This window comes from Tenrec ecaudatus, chromosome 1, assembly GCF_050624435.1.
Source record: "Tenrec ecaudatus isolate mTenEca1 chromosome 1, mTenEca1.hap1, whole genome shotgun sequence".
Taxonomy (NCBI): Eukaryota; Metazoa; Chordata; class Mammalia; order Afrosoricida; family Tenrecidae; genus Tenrec; species Tenrec ecaudatus.
This window is the reverse complement of record NC_134530.1, coordinates 13,565,374-13,592,973: the sequence shown is the minus strand read 5'-3', so window position 1 is coordinate 13,592,973 and position 27,600 is coordinate 13,565,374. Positions and strand designations below refer to the sequence as shown.

The following is a 27,600-nucleotide window of genomic DNA, read 5'->3' as shown; positions in this document are numbered from 1 at the left end:
CCAATGGTCTTAGGCGACCCCTGTAAAAGGGTAGTTAGACAACCACCCCCCACCCCCCCTGGGGGGTCGCGACCCACGGGTTGAGAACCGCTGTGTAAGGCGTCTGCCTCAGGCAATGCTTCCGGCAGGGTCCTAGGTGCGGTGTTCGTATCCAAGGTTGGGCTAATCTCAAATGCGGTGGGTGGGTGGAGGGGATGATGATCGTACCCAAAACGCCAGACACACGGCCACCGAGTTGATGCTGTACAACAGGACAGAACTCTCTCTGCGCGTTTCTCAGGCTGTAACTTCCCGGGCTTCCTCTGCGCGCGCTCCCGGCTGGCGGGAGTGGGCGGGACTTATGAGGAGGGGAGGGGTTTCCGCTTCCGGGGAGGACCGGAAGTCGCCGTCTCCCAGTGAACCGGACTGTCGCGAGGAGGGAAGGCGAGTGCAGGTGAAGGAAGGTTCGCGTGGGCGGGCGTTGGGATCGGGCCCGACTGGGTTTTTTCTTCTCCTCCGAGGGTCCTGGGGGGGCATCGGGGACCCCTGGCATGGGAGATGGGGTATCAGAGAACTTGATCCTCCCGAGCCCCGGGCCGCTACACTCGGCTGCGCCGGGGCCTAGCTGCTGCGGACGGCCGTCGGGCGGCGACGCGGACGCCCCGGTGAGCCTGGGGGCCATCGCCCCGGTGAGCCTGGGGGCCATCGCGGGCTGCCTCAGGGGTCGGTCCGGCGCCTCGGGGTCGACTTGGCCGCCGACCGACAGGCCCGGGCTTCTGGAGTCTATGTGGAAGCCAGACCCGTTTCCTGGGGGAGCGGGGCAGCAACCCCCAAGTCGGACGGGGAGACCCTGCCTGGAGAGACTCCTCGGTCGCTCAGCAAGCAGACATGGCGCGTGGGATGGATGCGGGGGCTGTTTGCAGTGCTGGCGATTCGGCAGCACCCAGAACAGGCCACCATCTGGGGTTTGTCTTTTGGTTGGCCGTTTGTTTTGTTTTTTTCAAAAGTTTTATTGGCACATGATTCATATGTAATCCAATTTAGTAGGTTAATTATATTAAGAAGAGTTGTAAAATCTCCACCACAATCAATTTTAGAACATTTTCTCATTTCTTTTATAAGTTGTAGTTAGGTCTATATTCCCCATCCCCAACCTCCCCTGCTGTACCCCTAAGATACTATTAATCCAGTTACTGTCTGTAGATTTACCTATCTTGGATTTCTTTTTTACTTTTAATCATTTTATTGGGCGCTGGTACAACTCTTATCACCATCCATCCATCCATCCATTGTGTCAAGCACATTTATACATTTGTTGCCATCCTCATTCTTAAAACATTTGCTTTCTACTTGAGCCCCTGGTATCAGCTTATGTTTCTCCTCATGAACCCTTGATAATTTATAAATTATTATTTTGTTATGTCTTACACTATCCGAAGTCTCCCTTCACCCACTTTTCTGTTGTCCATCCCCCAGGGAGGAGGTTATATGTAGATCCTTGTAATCGGTTCCCCCTTTTCTACCTCACCTTCCCTCTACTCTCCTGGTATCACCACTCTCACCACTGGTCCGGAGGGGTTCATTTGCCCAGGATTCCCTGTGTTTCCAGTTCCTTTCTGTACTGGTGTATGTCCTGTGGTCTAGCCAGATTTATAAGGTAGAATTGGGATTATGATTGGGTGGCGGTAGGTGGTGGGGACAGGAAGCATTAAGAACTAGAGGAAAGTTGTATGTTTCATCATTGCTACACTGCACCTTGACTGGTCTCCTCCCCACTACCCTTCTGTAAGGGGATGCCCAGTTGTCTACAGATGGGCTTTGCGTTCCCACTCCGCACTCCCCCTCATTCACAATGATAAGATTTTTATGTTCTTTGATGCCTTATACCTGATCCCATTGACACCTCGTTGTCACACAGGCTGTTGTGCTTCTTCTATGTGGGTTTTGTTGCTTCTGAGCTAGATGGCTGCTTGTTTATCTTCAAGCCTTTAAGACCCCAGATGCTATATCTTTAGACAGCTGGGCACCATCAGCTTTCTTCACCACATTTGCTTATGCACCTGCTTTGCCTTAAGCAATACTGTCAGGAAGGTGAGCATCATGGAATGTAGTTTAATAGAACAAACTGTTGTTGTACTGAGGGAGTACTTGAGTGGTGGTCCAATGTATCTGCTACCTTAATACTAAACCCATACATAAATGCCCATAGGTCTATTTCCCCATCATCATGTATAAATATATTTACATATGCACATGCCTGTATTTAGACTTTCTATAAATGCCCTTTGCCTCCTAGTTCTTTCCTCTATTTCCTTTTACTTTCTGCTTGTCCCACTGTCATGCTCAGCCTTCTTTTGGGTTTCAGTAATTCCTCTCGGTTACATTGCCTTTGATCAAGCCTACCAGGCCTCTTACACCCTCCTCACCATTGGTTTTAGATCATTTGTTTTCCCCTTGTTTCTGGGTTTGTTAACACCACTCCCTTTCTCCCACTTCCCCCTCTACCAAGTTCCCCGGAACCATCCAGATTGTTTATCCCACCTATCTTATCTAGATAGACCTGCAGAGATAATATATGCACAAAAACAAGACAGAGCAAAACAAAGCAATAAAAGAAAACAAAATAACAAACCAGTTGACAAAAAAAGAAAAGCCTGTAAATAGTTCTGGGTCTGTTTGTTGACCTTTAGGAATGTTTTTTGGTCAAGTCTGATGGGGTGTCATGTCCTGGCCCCAAAGTCTATTTGGTATTCCCTCGGGACTTCCTTGGTCTGCTCCCCTTGCTGTTCTGTTGCACGCCCTTAGTGCTTTGCCTTGGGGTGGTAGGGTCAGATCGGGTGCAATTCCGACACTGTGTCTCCAGTGTTTCCCCTGTAAGGCTATGGGTCAGTGGGGGATGACGTGTGTCATAGTGGGGCCAGCCATATGGTCCTCTCTGTGCATTGGCTGCTCTGAGCGGGGATATCGTCCTCAAGGCTTGGTGGACTAGGATGATTTCCACTTTTGTCCCCCCCTTCATTTACTCCCTTATGCTCTGATCAGACATGTCCCTCTTCCTGACTGTAGCTTCAGTGCTGTCCTCTGAAGTGAATTCTTCTGGAGGGAGGGGCGGCTGTCCACGTAGTTAGGATTGGGACCGGCCCCTACATTCTGGGTTCTAGCTGCTGCTTCCCGCCCCGATCACATCTCCATGGCTCACTTCAGCCGTATCTTGTTTTCTTTTTCTAGAAAAGGCTTACCCTGCTGCTGGGTTTTGGTGCTTGCCATTCCCTCTGCCTGGGCTGCCTTGTCCCCTCATCCAGACCCAGGTTAAATGACACCGGGCGCCCCTCCCTCATCACCGTTACCTGAAATAACCTCCCGTCGGAAACATTCATTTAGCCATGTTTCCCTCACCTCTTAAAACTTAACACCCTCAAACCCACCACCAACCAACTGATTCCAACCCATAATGACCCTACCAGGGGGTCTTCATGGCAGCAGCCCACCTCACCTCTCCTGGTAACACCTCCTAGGTTTGAACAGCCGACCCCACAATTACGAGCCCAGTGTTTATCCCACAGTGTCACCAGGCTCCCTTTTAACCTCAACACTTAGCAGTCTTTGAAACCATTCCCGGTACTAGTTTGCTGCTAGAGTATCTGTCTTTCTCCACCAGCACTTCAGTAAGTAGCACAAGAGCGAGACTCCTTCCCTGCCTTGTTCATTGCAGCATGGCTACAGTTTAGAACTAGCAAGCTCTGCCACTGGTTCCTTCCTTTGTTATTTGTTGAGTGTCAGTTCTGTGCCCGGAGCCATTCCAAGCTCTGGAGATCCCACCGTTGAAAAAGCAGAGACCAAAGCCCCTGCCCTCCTGGGCTCTACATGGCGAGGATGATGGCAGGGGATGGAGATGCAGGGAGACCGATGGAGAGGCCACTGTGCTGATAGGAGCCAGTGATGACTGTGAGCGCCTCAGTCAGACCAGGGGGCTGACCAAAGAGGTGGTGAGAAGTAGATTCGAGCTGCATTCAGAAGTAGCAGGATAAGGTAAGAGATGCCAACCTCTCCCCGCCATCCCATCGATTCTGACTCAGCGACCCTGGAAGGACAGGGTAGGACTGCCCTGTGGGTTTCTGAGACTGTAACCCTTTGTGGGAGGAGAACGCGTCTAGCTTTCTCCCGAGGAGTGGCTGGCGGTTTCAGACTGCCGACCTTGCAGTTCTCAATCCAGTTCGTAACCACTCATCACTAGTGCTCCATGCTCAGAAGTACAGGAAGGAAAAAAATGAGGACAGGTCCAGCTTGGGGTCTGTGTGTCTAGGCTGATGGACCTGCCATAACCTGAGATGGGGGAGACTTTGGGAGAGCGGGTTGAGTTGACACAAGGAACCTTGCTTTAAACCAGAGGGTCCATAAAGCTTGACAGCCTTGGCAACTCTACTGTCCGTCAGCGTCACCATGAGTTAGAATTGAGTCGACAGCAGGAGGTGTGTTGATTTGGATGTGGGACACATTCCATTGAAACCTTCATCGGACAGTAGAGCCATCAGTGTCAGGTCCTGGAGGTTGTGCCCCTGGGCCTGCTTCTCAGTCAAGTGTGTGGGGAAGAAGTGGCAGAGATGGAGTGAAATGGGAGTGGGGGGGTGTGTGTTCCTGAGAGCTGCAGGGGTTAAGCCAGTTAAAGGGCCAAGTGTAAGCGGTTTTCTGAGCAGCAGCCGCAGGGAGCAAGGCCTGCATCCTAGGGAGGACTCCCTGTTGGGGTCAGCAGCCCGGTGACCTTAGCGAGTGGGCAGGGAGGAGTGGAGAGAGAGGAAGAGGAGCAGATGGAAGCACAGCAAGCTCGTATTAGAAAAACAGGCAGAGAAGCAGGGTGGGAGTGGGAGGGGCTGAAGAGTTTGGTCGGCTGGTTGTTTTTTATGATGGAAGAGAATAACAGTAAGTATATTTGGTAATAATCCAATAGAGTATTTGATGTTTCAAGAGAGAGAGGAGATGGGATCCGGGGCACAGTTAGCAAATTGCCCTTGAAGGGAACCTAGACATTCTTCCATAGCAAAAGAGGCCCCCATGGAAGCTCTCTGACGTGTAGTAGGTATTGAGAGCGGGAAGTAAGAGGATTCTAGGTGGTTGTTCTTTAGTGGAGCTTTGCTTATCCTAGGTCTCCTTTTCCATGTAAAGTTAGTGATTCGTTTTCCATCTCTTTAAAGAATGATGCTGGAATCCGAATCGGAATTGTATCATCGTTATAGGATACTTTAGGTAATATTTGACATTTTCACAATGTGAGGTCCTCCTATCTGTGAACATGGAACATTCTTCCATGTTTGTTGGTCTCTTGGTTACTTGTCCAGGTGTTTTGTAGTTTTCTTTGTGTGAGTGCTTTGTTTCTGTGGTTAGGTTTATTACTAGATATTCCACCATTTGGGTGGCTACTGTAAATAGCATTTTTTGTTTTCTTGATTCTTTTTCAGAGCTCTGCACGCTCTCTTCTGTTCTCTGCATTCTCAGTGAACTGGAAGCATCCTCAGTAAAAAAGAGAGGGTGTTCTATAAGGCGTGATCAAGCAATATGAATGAAACCCTGCTCTTTTTTCCTCTAGAACCAGCGCTAGACTGGCTGGGAGTGAACCAGTGAGTTTCTGAGACTGTAAAGCGTTACAGGAGCAGGCAGCCTCTTCCTCCCACCAACCGGCTGGTGGGTCTGGTGCACTGACAATATCTAACCCACACCACCACCAAGAACAGGCCACATAGCATCCTCAGCTCCTGGACACTCGGGCTCTTTGTAGCTCTGCACTCCTAGCCATTCACGGTCACTCATTCAGTGGCCTCCTGGTGTAGATGCCAGTGACAGGTGGGACAGACCCACACCTTTGCTCATGTCCCCTTCGCAAGCCCCTCTGAGGTAACACGCAGTCTCACCTGTTTTATAGATGAGGAAGTTCAGGCACGGACAGCTTCAGTAACTTGCCCAGGGTCACAGAATAAGGGCAAGGAGGTGGGGGCACGGGGCTAGGCTAGAACTTTACAGCTCCTTCTTCCAGAGTGCACTGATTGTCCGCCTCTCTGAGGACCCAGGTACCGTCGGGGCCACTGCCAGGCCCCCCTTCCCAGCCTCCTTCCAGAGCTTCAAGGCTGGGCCTACTGTGTGAATCACTCCCACAAATCTGTGACTCCTTCCCACAGGGCCACCTTCCGGGAGTCATGGGCCGCAGAAAGTCAAAACGGAAGCCGCCTCCTAAGAAGAAGATGACGGGCACCCTAGAGACCCAGTTCACCTGCCCCTTCTGCAACCACGAGAAGTCCTGTGACGTGAAAATGTGGGTGGTCAACAGCACAGAGCACCTGGGCGTCCTGTTGGTCAGGAGGTGCCCTTTCCTGGGCTCCAGCCTGTTCGCCATCTGGGGACCGAGTAGCCCTGTGGCCCCAGTAGGAGTGGGTGGGAAGGGCGAGGGGTGGTCATCAGACACAGGGCTCTTTGCTCACCCGGTTTTCACCTCCTCCCTTTGCAGGGACCGTGCCCGAAACACCGGAGTCATCTCCTGTACTGTGTGCCTCGAGGAATTCCAGACTCCCATCACTTGTATCCTTGGAAACGAGTCCTCAGGGCGAGGGGGAGGGTGGTTAGGGCTGGGGGCCCACACAGGGCAGCCCTGACTCACATGCCATGTCCACCCATTGGCATCCTCCTCCCCTATGACGGTGAGGGCTGAGGGGCGGGGGCTGGGCTGACAGAGTGGGTGGGCAGCTAGTCCAATGCCATCAGATGCCCTTGACCTCAGTCACTCAGATCTCTCGGAGCCGGTGGATGTTTATAGCGACTGGATAGATGCCTGCGAGGCAGCCAACCAATAACAGCACAGAGGACCCGCCCCTCATGCCCACCCACTGGATGCCAAACCAGAGACATTCCAGGGGTCCAGGGTGTGGGTCCAGGGTCATCCCACCAGCCCCCTATGGATGCGGGCATGCGTGTGGGTGTCCATGAGTGTGTTTGGGAGTGAGAGTGAGTGTGTGTGCGTGTGTGTGTCAGGATAGGGCTGTGTGGTTGCTGAGGTTAAGGGACTTGACTGGCCTCACTGGCCTCACTTGCCTCAAATACCTTGGTCTGGCTCCCTTCTCCCCAACCCTGGACCTCCCTACCTGTGGGAGCTGCGGGGGGGCCCTGCCCCCAGCATCCTCGCTGACATCCCCAGGGGGACACAGCAAGTCCAGCAGAAGCTACGGCAGGGCCCAGCACAGCCTCCTTGCCCAGCTCCCCAGCACCGAGCCCTCTGACTGGACTTCCCCACCAGTTTGCAGTGCCTGGGGCCTGCCGAGGAGGAAGGGACAGGATTGCAGGGGCAGCTAGAAGCGATCAGCCCTGAAATAAAGCAGTCAGTGCCAGACTCCCTGCGCCTGTCATTTCCTGGGTTTGGGGCTCATTTCTTCTGATCCAAGGGCTCATTTCTGCAGTGGGAGTGGGGCTCCCGGTTTCAGAGGTGGTTTTAGAAGTGGGGCTTAGGGGTCACCCTTCCAACCATCTGTTTTAGCCACCCAGCAAGCATTCAGGGTGAAAGGGAGTCAGTGCTGGGGACTTGGGGCCCGATGGACCAGGCAGACATTTGGTCAGGGAAGGCTTCCTGGAGGGACAGTCGAATGAGCTGACGGGAGCGGTGCCCCATGCCCGACTGCCCTCAGAGCTGGCCTGTCCCAGCAGCAGCCCTGTGGTTAGCTGGACAGAGAGGGGAGATAACTAATCCCAAGTCCCACAGCCAGAAAGCTCCACAGCTGGGACTTGAACCCAGGAAGCCTGTCTCCAGGACACTTGTGACTTCCTCATAAGACTGGTTGGGGGCAAAAAGCAAGGGTGGGTTATGGGAACAGCTGGGTAGACCACCCAGGAAGTGAAGTCACAGATTTGAGAACTGGGAGGAGGGAGACTGAAGAAGGCAAACACCCATAGTGTGGTGTCACGGGAATATCAGGACATTCAGGTGGCCTCATGGGTGATTGATCTTCATACCTGGGATGGTTCTAGGCTGCCCCTCCTGCCGGCCTTGGGAGCCTGCCCAGTGGGCAGCCCTGCACTCTTGGTGGTACAGTGGGAAGGACAGCAGGACTCCCTTCTGGGGCCACACCCAGGAAGCAAATACAGGGGGCACGGGCCTGGCACCCCAGGGGTGGGGAGTGTGGGCAGCCAGGTGAGATGCCATCTGTCCCAGAAGTCCTGGCCACCAGGCTGGACCACTAGTCTAGCTTTGCCTTCCAGGCTCAACAGGGCGCTCCCACTTCATGAAAGCCCTGGTGAGGGGCACGGGGAAGGGGGGGGGAGGAGGCCTGGACCTGACAAGAGCCTGGGGGCGGAGCTAAAGCAGTGGCAGGCGCCCCAGGGGTGCACGCAGACATCCAGTGGGAGAGGGGGCTCCTAGCATCTTGGGGCCCTCTTCCTGCTGCCCGCCCACCGCAGCCCCAAAGGCCAAGTGCTAATATGGTGCTGTTTTCTGAGAAGCCAGGGCCCTGGGCCAACTGGGGATCCTCAGCCCTTCCGCACTGGCGCAGGGGGAGCACACTGAGCGCCTGACACTCCTTTTACCAGGCCCCAGGGCCTGCGTGCGCGCACGTGCGCGTCTGTACACACGGCCCCTGCTGTCCTGTTGACGCTGCAGCCCCGGCCCAGGGTGGGTGACAAGGGAGGAGACTTCGCCGTGCCCCTCCCTGTGGCGCTACGTCCTGGGAGCCCCCATGTACCCATCCGCCACCACAGGCCCAAGGCAGAGTCAAGGTTCGCCCTGGTCCTGTGGGGTCTGCAGAACCGCAGCCGGACCTCCCTATTGGGGCAGTCTGGAGCATCCCCTCCCGCCCCTCATTGTCCAGTCACCCCACTTAAGTCCCAGTGGACCCTGTTTTTCCTGGCTGGGGAGGAGGAACAGGGTTGGGGTGAGGGCGTGGCTTGGCTGGCACAGCCGTGATTCACATCCCAATCTGGCCTGTCCCAGGGTGTGGGTTTTTTCTCACAACAGCCCTCAGACCTGTGTGTGGTGCCCTGTGAAGTCAGTGGACACAGGGCCCGGGCGGTGTGGGTGCTGGGCATGGGCAGGGCCCACGTGGATGGTGGGCGGGGGAGGGAGAGGGCGGGTAGGTTCCTGCCTATGTGAGCATTTATGGATAAACGAGAGTGTGCGGACCTCCTGGGGGAGTGAGGCAGGGGGTGTGTGGGTGAGTGGCCTTGTGGCTCAAGGGGAGATGGTGGGGCGGGGAGATGCAGGTGTGTGCGCACACCTGTGCACGTGTGTGCGCGCACGCACGTGGGAGATGAGACAGGTCTGAGGCGCTGGGCAATCGTACAGCCATGTTTATTGTGCTCCAGTGAAATGGAAGAGGAAAGTGCTCGCGTTACAAACGCCGCTGTCACGTTCACGGACGCCAGCCGCCGCAAACCAAACTGCGCGTGTCCGTCAAGGCCCCTGGGCATGCAGTTGGCTCCCCCTGTGGCAATGGGAATGGGGTGGGGACAGCCGAGCCTGGGCTCTGGGGGCTTCGCTGGCGGGGGTGGGGGGGCGTCTTGTCCTGGGGACACCCACCTGTGAGGGAGCTGGGGGGGCAGCCGGAGTAGCCGTGCTCAGTGCCTCCTTGGGATGCTATTGGGAACACCCGGTCCTTGGCGGGACCCCGCAGTGCTGCAGGAAGGAGGGCCCCCTCCGTACGCACAGCCCCCCATCCAGTCTGCTCTCCCCAAACTCTTAACCCTGTAGGCAGGTGCCAGGGGGCTGGAGGACAGGCGCCATGCAGGGGGCAAGGGTGGGCTGGACCGGGCTGGGTCCAGCCAAGAGCAGCAGGCAGCCTCCCACCCCTAGGCCGAATTGTAGTAATTGTGCAGGTGGTGGTTGTGGGCCGGCTCATCCAGCTCGGGGTACTCGGGGGTCAGGCAGTACTTGGGGTCATAGACCTGGCGAGGCAGCCCATACACCGTCATGCCCTGCTGCGAGGCCCCCTTGTTGCTGCCCATCTGCAGGCTGACGTTGAGGGTGTCACAGTGCTCCATGCCCAGACCCGGCTCGAAGATCTGCCGCTTGGTCCCAGGCGCGGTCATGCCAGCCTGGGGAAGGGCAGGAGATTCAGTTGGGTGGGTGGGAGGAGCAGGGAGAGGGGAGCCCGATCATCAGGTGCCCCCACAGCCCACTCCACTGCCCCTCGCCCCGCACCTGGCTGGCTCCCTTGTTGGTGCCCATTTGCAGGCTGATGGTGGCCTGATCCAAGGGTTGGTCCGTGCCCAGCTTGGGGTTGTAGAGGTGGCGCCGAGTGCCATAGGCCGTCATGCCCTGCTGGCTGGCAAACTTATTGGTGCCCATCTGGGGAGCAAGGAGCCGCCGTCAGCCACACAATGTAACTGGACGCCCACACAGCCCTCTCCCGAGGTGCCCTGTCCACCTGGGATTACGGAGGCCTTCACCTCCAGAGGGTGTGCCACACCCCAAAGGGCACACAGCCAAGGAATGGCTCGGCACACCGGGGCCCGACTTCCGGGGTTCAAATTCAAGCTCGCCACTGGTCAACTGAGGATCCTGTGCAGGGAGCTAATTTCTCTGGGCCTCAGTTTCCTCACACGTATAAAGGGCATGGTGGTAACTACCTACCCCTGAATGTGCACAGCACAGTGACTGGCCTATAGCTTAACCCCCTGCTGCCGAGTAGATTCCACTCAGCACAACCCTGGAAGACAGGGATGCTGCTCGCTGGGTTTTTCATGGCTGCACATCTCTGCGAGCAGACAGACAGCCTCATCTTTCTCCCCTGGAGCAGCTAAAGGGTTTGAACTGCCCACCTTGCGTTTAGCAGCCCAGTGATTAACCAACTGGGCCACCAGAGCTCCTTGGCATAAAGTTCAATTAGTGCTAAATACACTGTCTCCCAAAGGATGCCCTCCTGGCACTTGTGCCAGCTGCCCGGCAGCTTACCAGCCACACTGAGGAGGAGCAGGGGTGGTGGGTGGCGTGGGGGGAACAGTACCTGGAGTCCAATGATGTTCCGCCCTTCTCTTAGCTTCTCGGGCTCAAATTTCCGCTCCTGCTTCTCAGCATACTTCACTCCCACGTCCACCTTGTTTCCTTTTGTCTTGGCCTGGGGAGGTGGAAGGCGGGGACTAGGGAGGGAGCCTCTGGGCCTCATGTTTCCCATGGAGACCCATTGGCATCCCAGCCTGAGCAGTTCCCAGTCTGCCTTCTGGGCGTCCCCTTCCCGCCTATAGTGGGTGCCCACTCTTGCCGCACACTCACCATGCTGGCCAGGGCCAGGAGGGTGGACTGTACTTGGGTGTGGTTGGTATTCTCAAACAGGTCATTGGCCTCAAAAATGTCATGGGGTTTCACCCCATACTTGGTGATGGCCTTGATGAAGTTACCGATGTTCTCCAGCTGGTGAGGAGCAGGGACAGTCAGTGGGGACAGGAGGTCTCAAGGGCTTATGGGCAAGGGGTTAGGAGAGGTTGAGTGTGGGTTTACCTGGTGCCAATTTTGGGTTGATTCATTGACTTTCTTCACAGAACCTGGTTGGAGCTTATTGATGAACCTACAGAGAGGAGGGTGGAGTAGAATTACGAAGGTGACTCTGTTGTCCCTCTACTTCCACCCCGTCACAGGAGAAGCCCATAAGAGAGTTGGCAGCAGCGGTCATCACGCTGTTTCCACTCCGTGTACCGCAGCCGCCCACCACCACCACCAGCTGCTGTCATGTCAATTGTGACTCACGGTGAGCCCACATGGGTCAGAGTAGAACTAGGCTCTAGTTTTCGATGACTGGTTTTTCAGAAATAGAGTTGATCAGGCACCTCTGGGGGGCCTTGAACCTCCAACCTTTCGTGTTAGCAGCTGAGTGTTCCAACCATCCAGGGTTCTATCTCAGCTGCAACCTCAGCAAACCACCCAACTCGAGCCATCCGCTCTGAGGTGGAGAACCAGCAGGAGGGAGCTAGACTCCAGTCCTCAGTCAGAGAGCCTCCTCAGGTAGAAGGCAGATTCCCGAGCTCACTGGCAACCGCGTCCCAGTCTGCATTTCTCTTGTGGATTTCCTACAACTGAGAGCCCCAGTCTCCGGCTTTGGGCCGCTTCCCCACTGACACTGGCCCTCTGGATGAGCTCATCCAGACCCTTGGCTACCCTACTTCAGCCAGGCCCATAGCTCTCAAACCCGGCTCCCTACATGAGCATCTCAAACTCAACACACCTCACTCACTCTCATTAGAAGTCAACACAACTCACAGATTTCTAATGTCCACCTCGCCCCAAAGCTTGGCCTCTCCCCACCCCATCTCAGTAAAAATTGGCAATGCTATCTTTGCAGGTGCCCAGCCAAAGCCCCCAGAGTTGTCCCTAGCCCATCACCCACACATCCCTTGCTCACCACCAGCTCCAGGCCCCCTGAAAGACCTTTAGCTCCACCTGTAAGATATGCCAGAGCCCTCTGCCTCTCAGCGCCTCCACCCCTCCACCATGGCCTGAACTACTAGTGTCTCTGGGCTGAGCTCTGGCAGTGACCCCAGAGGCTCCCAGCTCCCATCTTGTCCCTCACAGACCCTTCTTCGTCTAACAACCAAAATGACCTTTTTAAACCAATTCAAGTTGCTCCCAGTTCCAAGCTCTCCGGTGGCTTCCCCCAGCCTCCAGCCCACAGCCTTGCCTCTTCACTATGACAAAGCCCCCCGCACCCCCAGCTAACCCTCTGACTGCTGACTGCATCTCCCTCCCCTGCCCCTCACTCAGTTACCTCCCTCCCCCACTGTGCCCTTAAACTTGCCAGACAACAGCTCCCCCCTGAAAGCATTTGCACTGGCTGTTCCTCTGCCTGGAACCTTCTTCCCCTGACACCCCCACAGCTCCCTCAGTCTCCTTCGCTTCGCCCAGGCTCCAGTCAAACACCACCTCTGCAGTCCGCTTCCAGACACCCTACAGAAAAGAGCAGAGGCCCCCACCCCCTAACTTGTCTGCACAAGTTGCTTGTAGGTCTACAAGCCAGTGGGTGCATATTGGAGTCCTGTTCTCCAGCCTTGTTTCCCACCAGATGGAAGTAAAGTCTCATGAGACTGATCGGGTCACTGTGGGAAACATGACGAGAACTATATTCCCTAACTCATAACAGAGGGAATCTGGAAAGCTGGTATTCCACGGTAGGACTGGTCAGTTAGAGACAAAGTTCAAGTACATTATCCTGCGTTAACTATCATTCCCACAGGTTCTCCCCTCACAGCTATGCTGCCTTAAAGTGATTTTATCTCCCTATAGAAGCAGATGTCCTTTTGTTGTCTCCTCGTGCTGTTGTTACCCAGCCCCCCTCATACCTTCCCTCAATGCAGGAATTAGGTGTCCTCACCTGTGAGGTCAGGGACCTTACAGTAGATTCCACCCACCTTGTGACGTACGTAACTACTGAATATGCATGTCTTATGGCTGCCTATCGATGTCCCAAGACAGTAAAGACTCTCTCTTCTCTCTTCCACGTGGACCAAGAGGGGCTGAGTTACCATACAATGTATCCAACTTCTTTATTTTATTCTCTGCCCTATCTTTCCCATCCTCTATGACTTTACTGTGATCTTTATATAAATCATAACTGGACAATCACGCCTACGGACCCTTCGGTGGTTCGAGGCTGGTTTCCTCTGACAGTCCACTGTCCCCGGGGTCTCGGCTAGGGCCGGGCACACAGCAGGAGCACCTTGAACGCATGTCATGAAGGAAGGCGGAAACAACTCAAGCTTGAGCAGCCTCACCTCTGAGCTGGGACCCAAGGGTGGCCCCCTTGCTACCCTGTCTCCCCCTTCCTTATCCCTGACGGGATGAAGGAACAAAAGCCCAACACCTGGGACTTAGGTTCTGCTTTCAGAGCGCAGTACCGGGAGGCACCTCAATCCCCACTGTCAGCTGGCCCGGTCATACTGGAGGTGCAGTTCCGGCCTGGGCTGAGGTCCACGCTCCTCTGCTCCTCCCAGCCTTTGCCGGATGGAACCCTGGCCTGGGAGAGAGGAGATTGCATCCCCTTGGTGACTAGGTTGAGAGGTGTCAGAGCATCACTAGGGGGCCATCCATCCCATCATGGTGGGAGTGGAGGATCGCCATGGATGCTTCTTGCCTTTTCAAAGTGCCCTCTCTCATGACCCAGGGGGTCACAGGGAGCCACTGCCCTGTCGAGCACCCAGGTCAGGACAAGACTCTGGAGCTGTTAGGGCTGGGACACCTGGCAGCTTGCTTTACTGAACTGAGCCTGGGTTTCTCCTTCACCCGGGCCCGGTGAACACATGCCACCTCAGCCGACCGCTGTTGGGCTGTCAGGTATAAAGTCCCCGTCCACGGTTCCAGGCTGGCGGCCGTTGAGGGGGCTGAAGAAAGTTGGGGGCCACTCACATCCCCGTCCGTCCCACTCACTCGCAAAGGATGATGCCGTCTTTCAGGCCGTCCATGAAGTTGTTGCCGATGTGACGTCCCGTCACCCCCTCGATCCACTCCCGCAGCTCCTGCTCCCGTTGGTGGTCATATTTCTGGGCCAGCTGGGGCGGCGGGCGGGCGGGGGGCGGGGGGGGGGACACGGAGACGGTGGTGAGCACGCAGTTTTGGAGTGGGCTTGACTCCTCCTCGTCCCTTCCCAACTAAGGCAATTCTCTGCCCCTTGTTGGGAGGGGGGGACAGGGATGAGGGGGGCTGGAGGGGGCCCAGGGCCAGGAGCGAAGTGGCACCTGCCCAGGGGGTCATTCCAAGCATTCTGAGGTTTGGCAAGGGAGAATGCAGGCAAAAGGGGGGTGCCTCGGCCTCCTGGTTCCCCCTCCAGGCCAAACTTGGGGCTTCATTGCCCTGGCCCTCCCCCCTGGGCTGGCAGGGGACAGGAGGCCTGAAGAGGGAAGGAAGCTGGGCTCTGTCCAGCGTCTCTGGGCCTTGGTGTCACTCCCGGGACCTCATCTCCCAAGGCTAGGCTCAGGGTGGGGGTGGGGAGCAGGCTCTCCGAGTCTGACCTCAGACCCCTCTCTGTGCCTGTCCCTCTCCCTGTTCAGGCTCTCTCTCCCCTCAGCTCTCTGACTTCTTGCCCCTGTCTGGGTGAACCCCCTCTCTGGCTCTGCTGGGGATCAGACTTGTCCTTCTTCCCTGCAGGGTCCCAGCCTCTGGTGGGGGGTGGGGCTCTCCTTCCGGCCTCGCCATCCCAGTCCCAGGCTTTATCTTGCTCCAGTCTCGCCCTCCCACCAGGCATCTGTTTCTCGCCTGGCTCAGTTTCCCAGTGTTTTCTCTCTGTCCTCCATTTATGTCCCCCACCCCCAGTCTAGATAAACTCCCAGGCCCTGGGCGGGGGACTGGGCTGCCCCCTTTCCCGGGTCAAACAGTTAGGGGCTTAGGAGACAGCAGCCCCCTCACCTGGCCCTGGCGGCCCCCTTTCCCTACCAGCCAGGCTTTATAAAGCTAACCAGCCCTTATATAGCGGCGCCTGGCGGGCCGGGCTCCCTGAGGCCACCTTATATGGCGTGGCAGCTCAGCTCGGAGCGGCGCTGGGGGTGGGGGTGGGAGGGGTGCGCTGGGATCTGTCTCTGGCTGAGCACCCGCCCCCTGCCCCCCCCCACCCTGCTAAGATCCCCCACGACCCAGCTTCCAACCTGGGCTCTGGTCTCTCCTTGCTCGCTGTGGAATCCTGGGAAAAGTCACCCTCCTGAGCATCAGTCTGTCCCTCCAGTGCCGTGCCGCTGCGACTCCTCCCCTGGCCTGGCCCGGGATCCTGGGAGGTCCCGCTCCCTCCCCTGGAAAGGCTGACCCCGTGCTGACCCAAAGTCCTCAGGTCAGAGCTTTACACCTGCCTGGGTTGAGCAGGAGAGGGACCCTGGCTTCCTGCTTCTCCTTCGGAGCCTGTTTCCCCATCCTTAGGAGGTCCCTGCCAGGCCTGTGATGCCCGCCCGCCCGCCCCAGAGACGTCCCTCCCCCCTGATGACCTCCCTCACTCTGTGGGCTTCTCACCCCAGGGACCTGCCTACGCCAACCCTCCCTCCAGTCTCTTTGTCTGGCTGAGAATGGACTAGCCACAATCTCCAAGTGGGTACCACGTCCAATCCGGGAACATAGACCGTTCATGGAACTATGAGCAGGTGGGGTATCTGATGTTGGGGGTCTGCCTTCTCTATTCAGCTCCCCACCCCCAACTGTAGCAAGAAGGTTATGGAGGGTCCTGTGAGGGAGAGAGGCAGCCCCCACCCTGTGTCTGTCCCCCTGACCCTCCCAGACTCCAGTCACATGGAGTAATCAGGAGGGGGTTCAGGGGGCACCCGTCCAGTCCTACCTTGTTCTTGACCTCGGCTGACAGCCCGTAGGCGGGGCCTCGGTTGAAGTGAGCAGAGGACATGCTGGCCGCTGGGCTCTGAAGGGAGTTAGCAGGGGTGCTGGTGGCAAGGCCAGGCAGCAGCTGGAACTCCGTCTGCACCCTCTTCCCTCCTCGCACGTTTTTTGAAGCTCAGGAGGCGGCCCGGGAGTCTTCCAGAGCCGTCCCATTGGCCGCAGGGGCCTGCCAAGGGGAGGGGCACCCCCACCTCAGCCACCCCCCCTTGTGATGTCAGGGCCTTGGTATTGGGAGCTGATTGTGTCATTGTTTCCACCTGGGGGGGTGGCCTGAGTTATTCTTAGGGGGGGGCTTGGCCAGACAGAGACCCATCCCGCTCCAGGCCACATTCCCCCACCCCCTTTGGTCCATTGGGCCCTGCCTGGGTCTTTTGAGTCTCTTTGTCGCTGTTGCTGAAGCCATTCTTCTATGACTCTGGGGCGGCCTCTCTCTGGGCTGTTGCTCACCCCCTTAACGCAGGACAGTCCCTGTGGCAGCATAGCGAGCCCCGTCCTGGATTTAACTCTAGGCACCAACAGTCTGTAACCTTAGGTAAGTCCCGCCCCGTCCAGGGACCTCTGTTTCCCCATCTGTAAAATGGGCGACGATAGCGCCTGCCTCATAGGGGACACTGCGAAGACCAGAAGTACTCCCTCAGCTGGCACCTGCAGGGGTCGGTGACTCTGCATCTGTCACCTCCAGACCGCATAAGGTCCTAGAGGAGCAGAACTCTGGGCCCCTATTCATGGGTTGCTTGAGCTACAGGTTGACTGTGCTAGGGAGCCCCTGGGGCCATGGACACCTCCTAAGTCACTGCGCGTCTGGAAGGGACACTAGCAAACACTCTGCCTGGCCAGATGTGGGCCACAAGAGTGGAGGAGATGCCCACACCAGGCCACCTAGATCATGCTGGGGACTTGAATGACATTAATGTGCAAGACACTAATGATGTGTCAGGGGCATGCTGGTCTACTGGCCCTGAGCTGCGGTCTCTGCTGTGATACAGTAATATGACAGGAGCCCCTAGGGCAGTGGTTCTCAACCTTCCTAATGCCACGGCCCTTTCATACAGTTCCTCATGTTGTGTTGACCCCCCACCCAACCATAAAATATTTTCGTTGCTACTTCATCACGGTCATTTTGCTACTGTTATGAATCAGGCGACCCCTGTGAAAGGGTTGTTCAACCCTCCCCCCCTCCCCACCACAGGGTCGAGACCCACAGGTTGAGAACCACTGCCCGAGGTTGTCAAGGGTTACGCGTGTATCAACCCAAGCCTCATAATACCTTCAGAGGTGGATGGTGCTACTGCACATGCCTTACAGATGGGGAAACTGAGGTCTGCGCTGGTGGAATCCTCAGCACCTTGACACTCAAAACACAAACCAATTTCGACCCATAGTCGTCTCATGTGGGGTGTCTGAGGACGTAAATCTTTACGGGAGCACGCAGCCTCATCCCTTGTCCGTGGATCAACTAGTGGGTTTGAACCACCAATCTTGTACTTGGCCATTTCAGTACTTACTGGACAGTGCCACCAGGACTAGCTAATCCTCTGCTGTGGGGTCCTTCCCAAGGAAGATTTTCCTTAACCTCTACCCACTACCAGTGTTTCCCAAAGTAGGAGATGCCAGCTGCTTGGGAAGATGCTGGGATGATCCGGGAGTCTGCCAAAGTAGATACCTACTCTTTGTCCTTGATAAGGAGCTACACTAGGAAATTTTGCGGGTTTTTTGGGAACTTTTTAATTACCAGGCAGGCTTTGACTCTTTTTTTTTTCCCTGAAAAGGGGGCAGTAAACCAAATAAGTCTGAGAACCTATACAGATGGATATGGTACCATCCAAGTTGAGACATACCAATGCCGCCTGAACGGGAGTCTGTCCTCTCTCTTCGGGAACCATTCGACTGGTGTTCCTGGGCTAAGTGGCGACTACCCAGAGAGTGGGTGGTTTGAGTCTACCTGGAAATGCTGCAGAAGAAAGGCCTGGCCACCTGATTCTGAAAGATTAGTCCCTGGAAACACAGAGTTCTAATATGACTCACATGGCATCAGCCTGAGTCAGAATCTACTGGGTGGCAACTGTGGGTTGGTTGGTTGGTTTTGCAGAGGTCGTGCTAAGGACAAGTTGATGGCATCCAATGATGTTGAAGACGCTAAACAGACATCAGATGAGCTAACCACCACCCGCTGACATCACGAGGACAGAGTAAGCCTGCTCCTTAGAGTGCCTGAGATCCTAGGTCTTTCTCCAGAGGAGCCCCTGGTGGGTTTGAACTACTGACCTTGGTGTTTGCATCCCAGCGCTTAATGCACTGCGCTACTACGGTTCTTGAATGAATCTATAAAAACCAAAACCAAACGCACTGCCATCAAACGGTTCCAACTCACAGTGCCCCTACAGAGGGGAATAGAACTGCCTCCGTGGGCCTCGGCACGGGCGTAGCTAGCCTCGTGTGTCCCCTAAGGAGCAGCTCGGGGTTTCAAACTGGGCAACCCACGCATCCACTGCCGTGATTCCAACTCACTCGGGTGCAATGAGAGTAGAAAGTCTCATCTTTCTCCCGAGGGGTGCAGCGGCTGATAGCTTCGAACTGCCAACCTTGTGGTTAGCAACCCAACGCATAACCACTACCCCACCAGAGCCAACGAGTCCTGAACTCCGAACTCCCTGCCAGTCCGGCCACGGGTGCCCTCTTCTAAGCGATTCCCATCCATGAACCCTACCTATCCTCACGGTGGCTCTCTGAGATGGGAATCTGGGATCGCACTCCCTAGACAGCTGGGGAAAGGGAGGCACAGAGGGGAACAGCTCCGGGGACCCACCGCTGGCATGCGGCCTGCTGGAATCGAACTCGGACCCTTCGGGCTTCCGCCCACGCTAGGCGACGCGCCCAGGGCCACGGTTCGCGACTGCGCATGCGAGGAGCGGCGCCGCGGCCGCGCTCGAGCCTGGCGCCCCCTGGCGGTCGCAGGAGGGACGGGAGCCGGGCCGGGCCGGCGGTGACGTCAGGCGCTGACTCAGTGGGCCCCGCCCCCTCGCCGCGGCTGCGTGGCCATTTATAGAATCCGCGCGGGCTCTGAAGTCACGGCCCAAGCACGACGGGGCGGGTGGGGGAGCGTGGGGGGAGCTCCTGGCGCGCCCCTGCACGGGGCACCCCGGGGTCTCCCGAGGAGGCGGCCCTTTATGGGTCCGTCTTGTCCCCGCTGGATCTGCCTCTGGCGCTTGCAGCCCCTCTGAGTCACCGGCTGCCTGCCTCCCCTCTGCTTTCCAGCCTGAGCTTCCTGGAATCTGTCTCTCTGTCTCTGTCTCTCCGCTGTCTCTGGGTCTCCGCTTCTTGTCTCTGAATCCCGGTTTGTCTTGCCCCTGGCCTGTGTCTGTGTGCGTCTTGTAGGTGACGTCGGGGGTGCGCTTTCAGGACCACCCCATCCCATCTTGAAGCCCTAATCCTCAGGGACTCCCCCAGCACTGACTTCGTATTAGGGTCCCTTAGCTCACTCCCCTCGGGTCATAACCCCCTATGGGGCAAGGCAGACCTGCCCCTGTGGGTTTCCGAGACGAGAGCTCCTTATGGGAGCAGAAAGCCCCATCTTTCTCCCGCATGTGGTCCCCTATTCAGCTCCTAAATCTGATGGTTCCAGGGCCCAGCCCTTGTGTTTCTCATGCCCAGCTAGGTGAAACGTTGTGGTGGTGGACAAGCCCTGCCTCTGGGCACGAGGCACTCTTAAACCTTCCTGACTCGGAGCTGCCTGAGGCACATCCGCTCTGTCCCTGGGTGTCTCAGAGAAAGTCAGAGCATCCCACCCTGGACCTGCTTGCTCTGCCAACCCTGAACTATCCTTCCGGCGATGGGGGAGAGCTCACAATGGTTTCCCTATGCAGAGCCAGGCACCGTGCCCAGCAGTGCAGCGGCCTGTAATCTCCCCCTGCCATCTCAGAGAGGAAACAATTGAGCCATTTTTAGAGATAAGGGGCCTACGGTTTAGAGCAGGCGTCCTGGTGGTATGATGGTTCGGCACTCCAGAAACTGCTCACCAGAAAGTTGAGGATTTGAACCTACTTTCTCCCAGGAGAAAGATGAGGCAGCCTGCTTCCGTAAAGGTGGATCTATGGCCAGTTACACTCTGTCAGGGCAGCGAGTTAAGGTTCAGAAAGGCTAAGCCACTCTCCCAATGCCTGCCACTCTGCTGCCACCACTCCTTCCCGGGGTCCACAAATGTGCCCTCTTCTCAACCCTACCTCATTTCATTTCAATCTCTACTCAACTGGCCCTGCCGCCTGGCTCTCAGATCATCATTCCCACCCCTAGAGAGAGAGCCCATGAAATGGTGATGCTGGGGACTGGTGGTCTGAACCTTTAGAACTTTGGTTTTGAAAAGTAATTTTGCGATGGGTTTGTTGTTGTTAGGTGGCGTCCAGTCGGTTCCAACCTAAGTGTAAACACTTCTGGGTCCTGCACCATCCTCACGACCATTGTCCTGTGTGAGCCCATGTTTCAGCCACTGTGTGCACCCAACTTATGGAGAGGCTTCCTCTTTCGTTGTCCTACGTTACCAAGCCTAATGTTCTTTTCCAGAGATTGATGTTCCTGATAACATGCCTGTGGTAGGTACATAATCTGGTGTCAACTTGAGGTTTAAGAGTGAAGGGTGGGGTATAGCCTGTCAATAGGGTCACAGCTTGATGACCTCATTGGAAGTCTCTAAGGAGATCAGTAGCTCACTCGCTGGAGGCGGGACACACTCTCACCACCTTTAAGACATTCCTGAGACAAGCCACATGGAGCTAAGCTGATGCAGCCAGAACCCTGGGAGCTGTAGAAGCCACGTGGAGACCCCTGCCAGCACTGAGATGCTTCTACCGCCACTGGATCCACAAGACTTTCCACCCACTGGCTTGTGATCTTCCTGCATTAGGCATTATTGCATGGCTGCGGGAGTCTAAAGAGGAATTTATGGACTAGTATTGGACATATGGGCTAATATCGGACTTATGGACTTGATCTGGACTGGGCTGGGATGCTCTCATAATGTACAATTAATTACTCTTTGTATAAAGCTCTTTCCTATACACATGTGAGTGTCTATGAATTTGTTTCTCTAGTCTACCCAGACTCACACAGTGCTCGAAGCATGTGGGATGAAGTCTCAACAGCCTTCCTTCCGAGGAGCATTCAACTGCACTTCTTTCTCCTCCTCCTCCTCCTCCTCCTCCTCCTCCTTCTCCTCCTCCTCCTCCTCCTCCTTCTCCTCCTCCTCCTCCTCCTCCTCCTCCTTCTCCTCCTTCTCCTCCTCCTTCTTCTTTTCTTCTATTTCTTTTCATCGCAGCATGACTTCTTGTTGATACTTTTTCTTTAAATGTCAATGGCTTCATGGACGTGTAGTTCACATACCATACAATGTAATGGTTTAAGGCTAGTAATGCAAGTTGTGCAAGCATCACATCTGACAGATTGTCTGTGTGCTCTGGCAGTCCACAGCATAGGGAAGTACACCTGAAGGCTGCCTGACAAGGGGCTGAATTCCTTATACAACCGAGTGGGACTAGAGTTCAGACAGGAAAGCTTTAGGAGACAGGCTTCTCCTTAATGAAAAGTCTTCTTTTTTTAATGAAACTTCTGAGCTAGTCTCTCAGAAACACCTCAGAGATTGAGATCCAGTGTCACTCCCCATGGAAACAGAGCTCCCTCAACTTCCAGAAAACCCACATTGTCTCCCTTAGCCTACAACCCCCACAATCCTCCACGCCCAATGGAAACCTTTAAAAATGATGAACTTGTGTGTTCAGGGAGCTATCTTCCTGATCGGAATAGCTTTCGGGTCATTAGGTTCCCTCTGGAGCCCCTAATAAAAATCTCCTGACTTGCCTCTATGTCTGACTAGAGTAATTCTTTCTCTCGATCACAAACAATAACCTGTTTCCAGGAGCAAACTTTCCTCATAAACAATATCATCCATGAGTGCTGTGCTCCTTTTAAAAGGCTTTGAGACCAAAGCAGTCAGCATTTATTCAGAGCAAAGATGGGCGTGGGATGGAGTGGGGGAATTGAGGGGTGGGGGGCAACTTACACTGAAAACAAAATCAAATATTTAATGTTGAAAAAGTGATTTTTAAAGAAATTACTCCATGTCTCCTTATCACCTTTCCCTGCTTTCTTTTTCTTCTCATATCACCTGATTTATAGCTGTCTTTCTCATCCCCCATGAGACCAGAAATCCCATTGGGCCAGGGGCTTTGCCTGTTTCATCCACAGAGCCCAGCACAGTGGCTGCCCACAGCAGACAGGCCAAAAAAAAAAGGCATTAAAGTGAGTGAGCCGGGTCACGAACCCACATCTCTCTGAGTTGTTGATGCTCAGCTGTACACAAAGGCAGGGCAGTAGTTCCCAGCACTTCGGATTGAGGATAGGGAATTAGGGAGTGTCCTTTACAGTTCTATCCCTCCCTTCTCTGGGAGAGCAGTTGGGGCATAAATGAAGGGGTGCTATCATCAACTGTGGTTCAAAAAACTGAAAAACACTCTCGGCCGATTCTAATTCACAGAGCCCCTATAGAGCAGGATAGAACTGTGGCCTTCCAAACCCCTGGGGGTTCCAAGACTCTCTCTTTATGGGAGTCGAAGGCTCTCATCTTCCTCTAAAGGAGCAGCTGGTGGTTTCCCACGGCTCACCCTGCCAGGAGCAGCCCGACACGCACCCACTCCAATACCAGTCAGCCCCCAACTCAGGGTCTCCGGTCCTGCTTCATCATCCCTAGGATTCGTTGTGAATTGGGAAACTGTGACTCGTAGGGCTTTCCCTGGCTTCCTTTTGGAATTAGACTGCCAGGCCTTTCTTCCTAGTCCATCTCAGTCTCGAAGCACTGCAGAAATGTCTTCCGCATCGTAGCATCACACAAGCAACTATTGACAGATGGGTGGTGGCTGAGCATGAGTTGCACTGACCGGGAGTCAAACCCAGGTCTCCAGCATAGACAGTGGGAAGTCACCACTGAATTACCACTGTGTCGCTCCCCGCACACCCCCCAGTCTCCCCCCCTCCCGCCACCCCACACACACACAGGCTAAGATAGGGGAGTTAGTCTAGATAGTCTAGGTCATTCTACAGCTGCCCATTGCCCTGCTCTTGATCTTGGCAAGAAGATGTTTTGGAAGCAAAGCAATGGGCTGAACAGAAGAGTTTTTTGGTTTTGTTTTTTTGTTTTTTTTTTTTGCTGCAAAAGAAAGCTTTATTGTTTCCATTTGGTCCCCAGCTGGGGGGAGGGGCTCCAGGGCGGTGGCGCTGCGGACGGGTTCAGGCAGAGGGGCACAGGCCGGCCGTGGGGAGGCAGAGGGCCCCTGGCAGGTGGCTTGGCGCCGCAGGTTCCTAGTCGTCTTTGAGAGTGAGCCTCTCCAAGAGATACTCGCCCAGCCGGCCTGGGGGCTGGCCACCCTGCGGAGGTTGGTCAGGTGGTCGCCCATCTTCTTGAGGAGTTTCACCTCCTTGTCCAGGAAGTGGTTCTCCAGAAAGTCACAGAGATGAGGGTCGGTGTGAGTGGACCCTGCGGCATGCAGGTCCAGAAGAGCCTGGTTGAGTTTTTTCTCCAGGGCTAGGGCAGCTTCCGTGGCGTCCAGGGCTCGACCCCACTCATCTTGAGACGGCTCCTGCACATCCTGGAAGAGGGCGCGGCCGCCGCGCTGGTTCTGCAGCTTCAAGAGATGCTCGGCCCCCTCGCGCTTCTCCTTCGCCAGCTCGCGGAAGAAGTGCCCCACGCCTTCCAAGGCCACATCGTCGCGGTCGAAAAAGAAGCCCAGAGAGAGGTAGGTGTAAGAGGCCTGCAGGTGCAGGTTGACCAGACGGTTGACGCCGGCCTCCGCGTCGGCGGAATAATTCTGACGGATCTGAGAGCTCATGATGCGTCGGTTTGGAGGTCACCGCACGCCAAATAAAAGTGTCCGCTGGTCCCAAGAGGAGGGGCTGGCCGAGAAGCTGGTCCCCAAGTTACTTGCGGAAAGAAACCTGTTGCGTGGCGGAGGGTTGGCGGCAGGGAGTCCCCGGACCTGATCCGTTCAAACACTGTTGAAGCAAGACACAGATCCTCGGGACCTCCGGGCGAGCTTAGCCTGGTTTTGTTTTTTTTAACTGAATTGGTGAGCATCACCTTGTCAAGTCAGAAAGCTTCACAACACACACACACACACACACACACACACACACACACGTTGTAAGGGAGGCTCTGGGAGCCCTGTTAGTGGATGTGGGCCATGTGTTCATCACTGTCAAAACTACAGTGTCCTTTCCTTTGACCAGAAGCCCTAGTGGCATTTTAGTTACATGTTGGGCAGCAATCTGCAAGCTCGATGGTTCAAAACTCCAAGCCCCATGGAGGGAGAAAGCTGGGTCTTTCTACTCCTGCAAAGATTTATCACCTCGGAAACTCACAGGGCCAATTCTACCCTATCCGAAAGGGTCACCACGAGTCACCATCAGCTCAATGGCCGTGAGTTGCGCTGAGTTGAATTCTGTTGAACAGGAGTCCTGGAAGTGTAGTGGTTAAGTGTTGGGCTGCTAACTGAAAGGCCAGCAGTTTGAAACCGCCAGCCGCTCCTTTCCTCAGAGGAAAGACACAGCTCTCTACTCCCATAAAGAATTATAGTCTTTAAAAAAAAAAAAGAATTACAGTCTTGTTGCTTAGGAGGCATTGAGTTTATGTTATTGGTGGCGGAATAATTTGGGAAAGGATCTCATTAATGACACAGCACAAGGAATATAATCAATGGCGCTGAATGTGTGCATGTAGAAGCTGTTGAATTGGAGGATGTTTGATGTGTATATTTCCAACATTATTGGAAAAACGATTACGTGAACAATGCGTACAAGGAAGAAGACACTGTTCTAGAATCGAATGTGAGAGTCGTTCAACTTTTCTGGATACGATTGAATTATCGCATTGTATGACATGGAGGAAGTGCTAGTAAACCTTTTAAAAAGAGAAAGAGTTACAGTCTTGGAAGCTCACAAGGGAAGTTCTACAGTTCTACCCTGGCCTCTAGGGTCACTGTGAGTGGGCATCAACTCGATGGCAGTGAGGTGAGGTTCCTTTGAAAAAGTAAATCCTCTTTTTGCAATATCCCCAAGCAGTTTAATTGTAGGTGTGAAGAAGGAATGTGTGACGGAACATCAGTTGCCTGTGGGAAACTGACACCGAGGAAAATATGACGAGGACGATATTCCCTAATTTATCACAGAGGGAATCTGGAAAGCTAGCATTCCACAGTAGGAAAGTCTCCACTTTGGTAAGTTAGAAAGTCCAGGTACATGATCCTGCTTTCAATAGCATTCCCACAGAGTCTCCCCTAACAGCTAGGCTGCCTTAAAGTGAGCATATGATCAACTTTTACGTCCCTATAGAAGCAGACGTCCTGTTGCTCTCTCTTCCCGCCATGTCACCCAGTCCCTCTTAGACCTTCCCCCAATGCAGTTATTAGGTTTCCTCACCTGTGAGCTCAGGGACTTTAATGTCGAGACCACCCACCTCATGATGCATGTAACTACTGAATATGCTTGTCTATGGCTACCTATAAATGTCCTGATAGTAAAGGTTTGCTCTCTCTTCTCCCAGTTCCACATGGACCATCTAGAGGGGCTGAGGTGAGCATGCTACCTACCATAAATGTGTCTGACTCCTTTATCTTACTGTCTCTCCTATCTCTCCTATCCTCTATATATTATCACTGTACAATTGCGCCTACTGGGCCTTCGGTGGTTGAAGGCTGGTTCTGACAGTTGCCGTGACCTTGAAATCACAATTCACGCAGTCGACCCTCAAACGGGGGGCGGGGGGCAGGGAGACCAAAAAAATGAGTACACCGCATGTTGTCTCCATGAAAAGCACTGATACTGTGGTTAGAAGCAGATCAGTGTTACATAGGTTCGGGATATGACCTGGTGGTGATTCTTGGCTGTGTGACTTTAGACTTTACGCTTCTCGGTGTCTCCGTTCAAAACCAAAAGCGAAAGATGAAGCTTTCTACTCCCATAAAGATTTAGTCTTGGAAACCCAGGGGGAAGTTCTACACTGCCCAATAAGGTCACTGTGACCCGGAACGGACTCTGGCAGCGAGGTCATTCTGAAAGCCATTGCCGTTGAGTTGATGCAGCCGCACAGTGACCCTCCAGGCTGGAGGGTTGCCTGGAAGCTTTAAGGAAGCGGTGTCTCATCTTTCTCACTCGGAGGGGTCTGGTGGGCTCGTTTGTTACTCGTGCAGCTTAACTACTTAGAAACTAGGAATCTTCTACATAAGTATATTTAAGTTTGAGACCATTTAACACTCAGAAAAGTTGCAAAAACAAGAGTCCCCTGTGCCTTTGGGTCGGCTGCCATTTTCATCGCTGCCAGAGGGCAGAGTCTGACCCACAACAACCCTGCATTGGACTTCCAGAACTTACATCTTGACCGGAGCAAGCAGCCCTAGCGTTCTTCCTCAGCTCTGACAGTGAGCAGCCCAAGGCCTAGCGCCACCAGCGCTTCCTAACATTTTATATAACCGTGCACAATTACCAAGGATCCTTAGCTGTTGGGTGGCTAAGGCGGCCTATGAACCAAAAGGTCAGGGTTGGAACGACTGCAGCTGCACAGCCCCAGGTGGCAAGATGAGGCAGGCTGCTGCCATGAAGATCACCAGCTTGGGAACCCTACGGGCAGTTCTCCTCTGTCCTCCAGGGTCACTATGCGCTGGAGCCAATGGTTCCTAATACAATTATCCCCACTATGAAATTAACCTAAATTCACTCACTGCTCTGGGGCTGACTCTGACTCATCACGACCCTATAGGACAGGGTAAATCCGCCCCTGTGGGGTTCTGAATCTGCAGCTCTTTAGGGGAGTAGAGAGCCCCCTATGTCTCCCATTGAGCAGCTGGTGGTTTTGAACTTCAGGGTGCAGTGCGCTACACCATTGTGTCAGTCTGGGTACTTTAGAGAAACAAATCCACAGAAACTTATGTATAAGAGAGTTTCATATAAAGGTCCAGTGCGCATCAAGAAAACATCCCAACCCAGTGCTGCCCAAGCCCACAAGTCCAACATTAACCCATATGTCTGACACCAATCCACAAAGTCCTCCTCCATCTCACAAAACACACACTATGACGCCAACTGCAGGAGGAAAGCCAAATCAGTGAACGTGTAAGCATCTCAGCGCTGTCAGGAGTCTCCACACGGCTGCTCCAGCACACAGGGCTGCATCGGAGTAGGTCCATGCGGCTTCTCCTTGGGGATGTCTTGCAGGAAGTGAGCCTTGCCAGCTGAAGGAGGAAACTTCTCAGGCAGCTGCGCCCTGGTGC

At 54.7% G+C, this 27,600-nt stretch overlaps 2 protein-coding genes and 1 pseudogene across 4 annotated transcripts; 1 reads left to right on the top strand and 2 right to left on the bottom strand.

Annotated features, from left to right (window-relative positions):
* Nucleotides 1-364: 364 nt before the first annotated feature.
* Nucleotides 365-7,348, top strand: ELOF1 (elongation factor 1). Of its 3 annotated transcripts, none has more exons than XM_075547548.1 (4): nt 365-433; nt 6,147-6,280; nt 6,473-6,543; nt 6,751-7,348. In XM_075547548.1, the coding sequence occupies exons 2-4, from the start codon at nt 6,165-6,167 to the stop codon at nt 6,813-6,815; spliced, it is 252 nt and encodes an 83-aa protein (XP_075403663.1). In that variant the 5' UTR covers nt 365-433; nt 6,147-6,164; the 3' UTR covers nt 6,816-7,348. The 3 variants fall into 3 exon arrangements, with proteins under 3 accessions (XP_075403663.1, XP_075403668.1, XP_075403658.1); XM_075547553.1 differs by having other exon boundaries at nt 375-443; XM_075547543.1 differs by lacking the exon at nt 365-433 and adding an exon at nt 502-644.
* A 1,931-nt stretch (nt 7,349-9,279) lies between these two features.
* CNN1 (calponin 1) lies at nt 9,280-16,401 on the bottom strand. The gene is made up of 7 exons (XM_075547533.1): nt 16,242-16,401; nt 14,357-14,478; nt 11,441-11,507; nt 11,216-11,353; nt 10,950-11,060; nt 10,145-10,291; nt 9,280-10,038 (listed from the first exon to the last, which is right to left on the bottom strand). Exons 1-7 carry the CDS (start codon nt 16,302-16,304, stop codon nt 9,793-9,795), a joined length of 894 nt encoding a protein of 297 aa, XP_075403648.1. The 5' UTR covers nt 16,305-16,401; the 3' UTR covers nt 9,280-9,792.
* Nucleotides 16,402-23,641: 7,240 nt separating this feature from the next.
* On the bottom strand, nt 23,642-24,372 carry LOC142445561 (ferritin light chain-like; annotated as a pseudogene).
* Between the last annotated feature and the right edge of the window lie 3,228 nt (nt 24,373-27,600).

Excerpts from the sequence above, each read along its gene's own strand:
- ELOF1 (XM_075547543.1), top strand. The coding sequence starts at position 531 with ATGGGAGATGGGGTATCAGAGAACTTGATCCTCCCGAGCCCCGGGCCG. Across the intron at positions 645-6,146 it reads GCGGCGACGCGGACGCCCCG|GGCCACCTTCCGGGAGTCAT; the intron begins GTGAGCCTGGGG and ends TCCTTCCCACAG. Across the intron at positions 6,281-6,472 it reads AAGTCCTGTGACGTGAAAAT|GGACCGTGCCCGAAACACCG; the intron begins GTGGGTGGTCAA and ends CTCCCTTTGCAG.
- CNN1 (XM_075547533.1), bottom strand. The coding sequence starts at position 16,304 with ATGTCCTCTGCTCACTTCAACCGAGGCCCCGCCTACGGGCTGTCAGCC. Across the intron at positions 14,479-16,241 it reads CAGCCGAGGTCAAGAACAAG|CTGGCCCAGAAATATGACCA; the intron begins GTAGGACTGGAC and ends CCGCCGCCCCAG. Across the intron at positions 10,039-10,144 it reads CCAACAAGGGAGCCAGCCAG|GCTGGCATGACCGCGCCTGG; the intron begins GTGCGGGGCGAG and ends GCCCTTCCCCAG.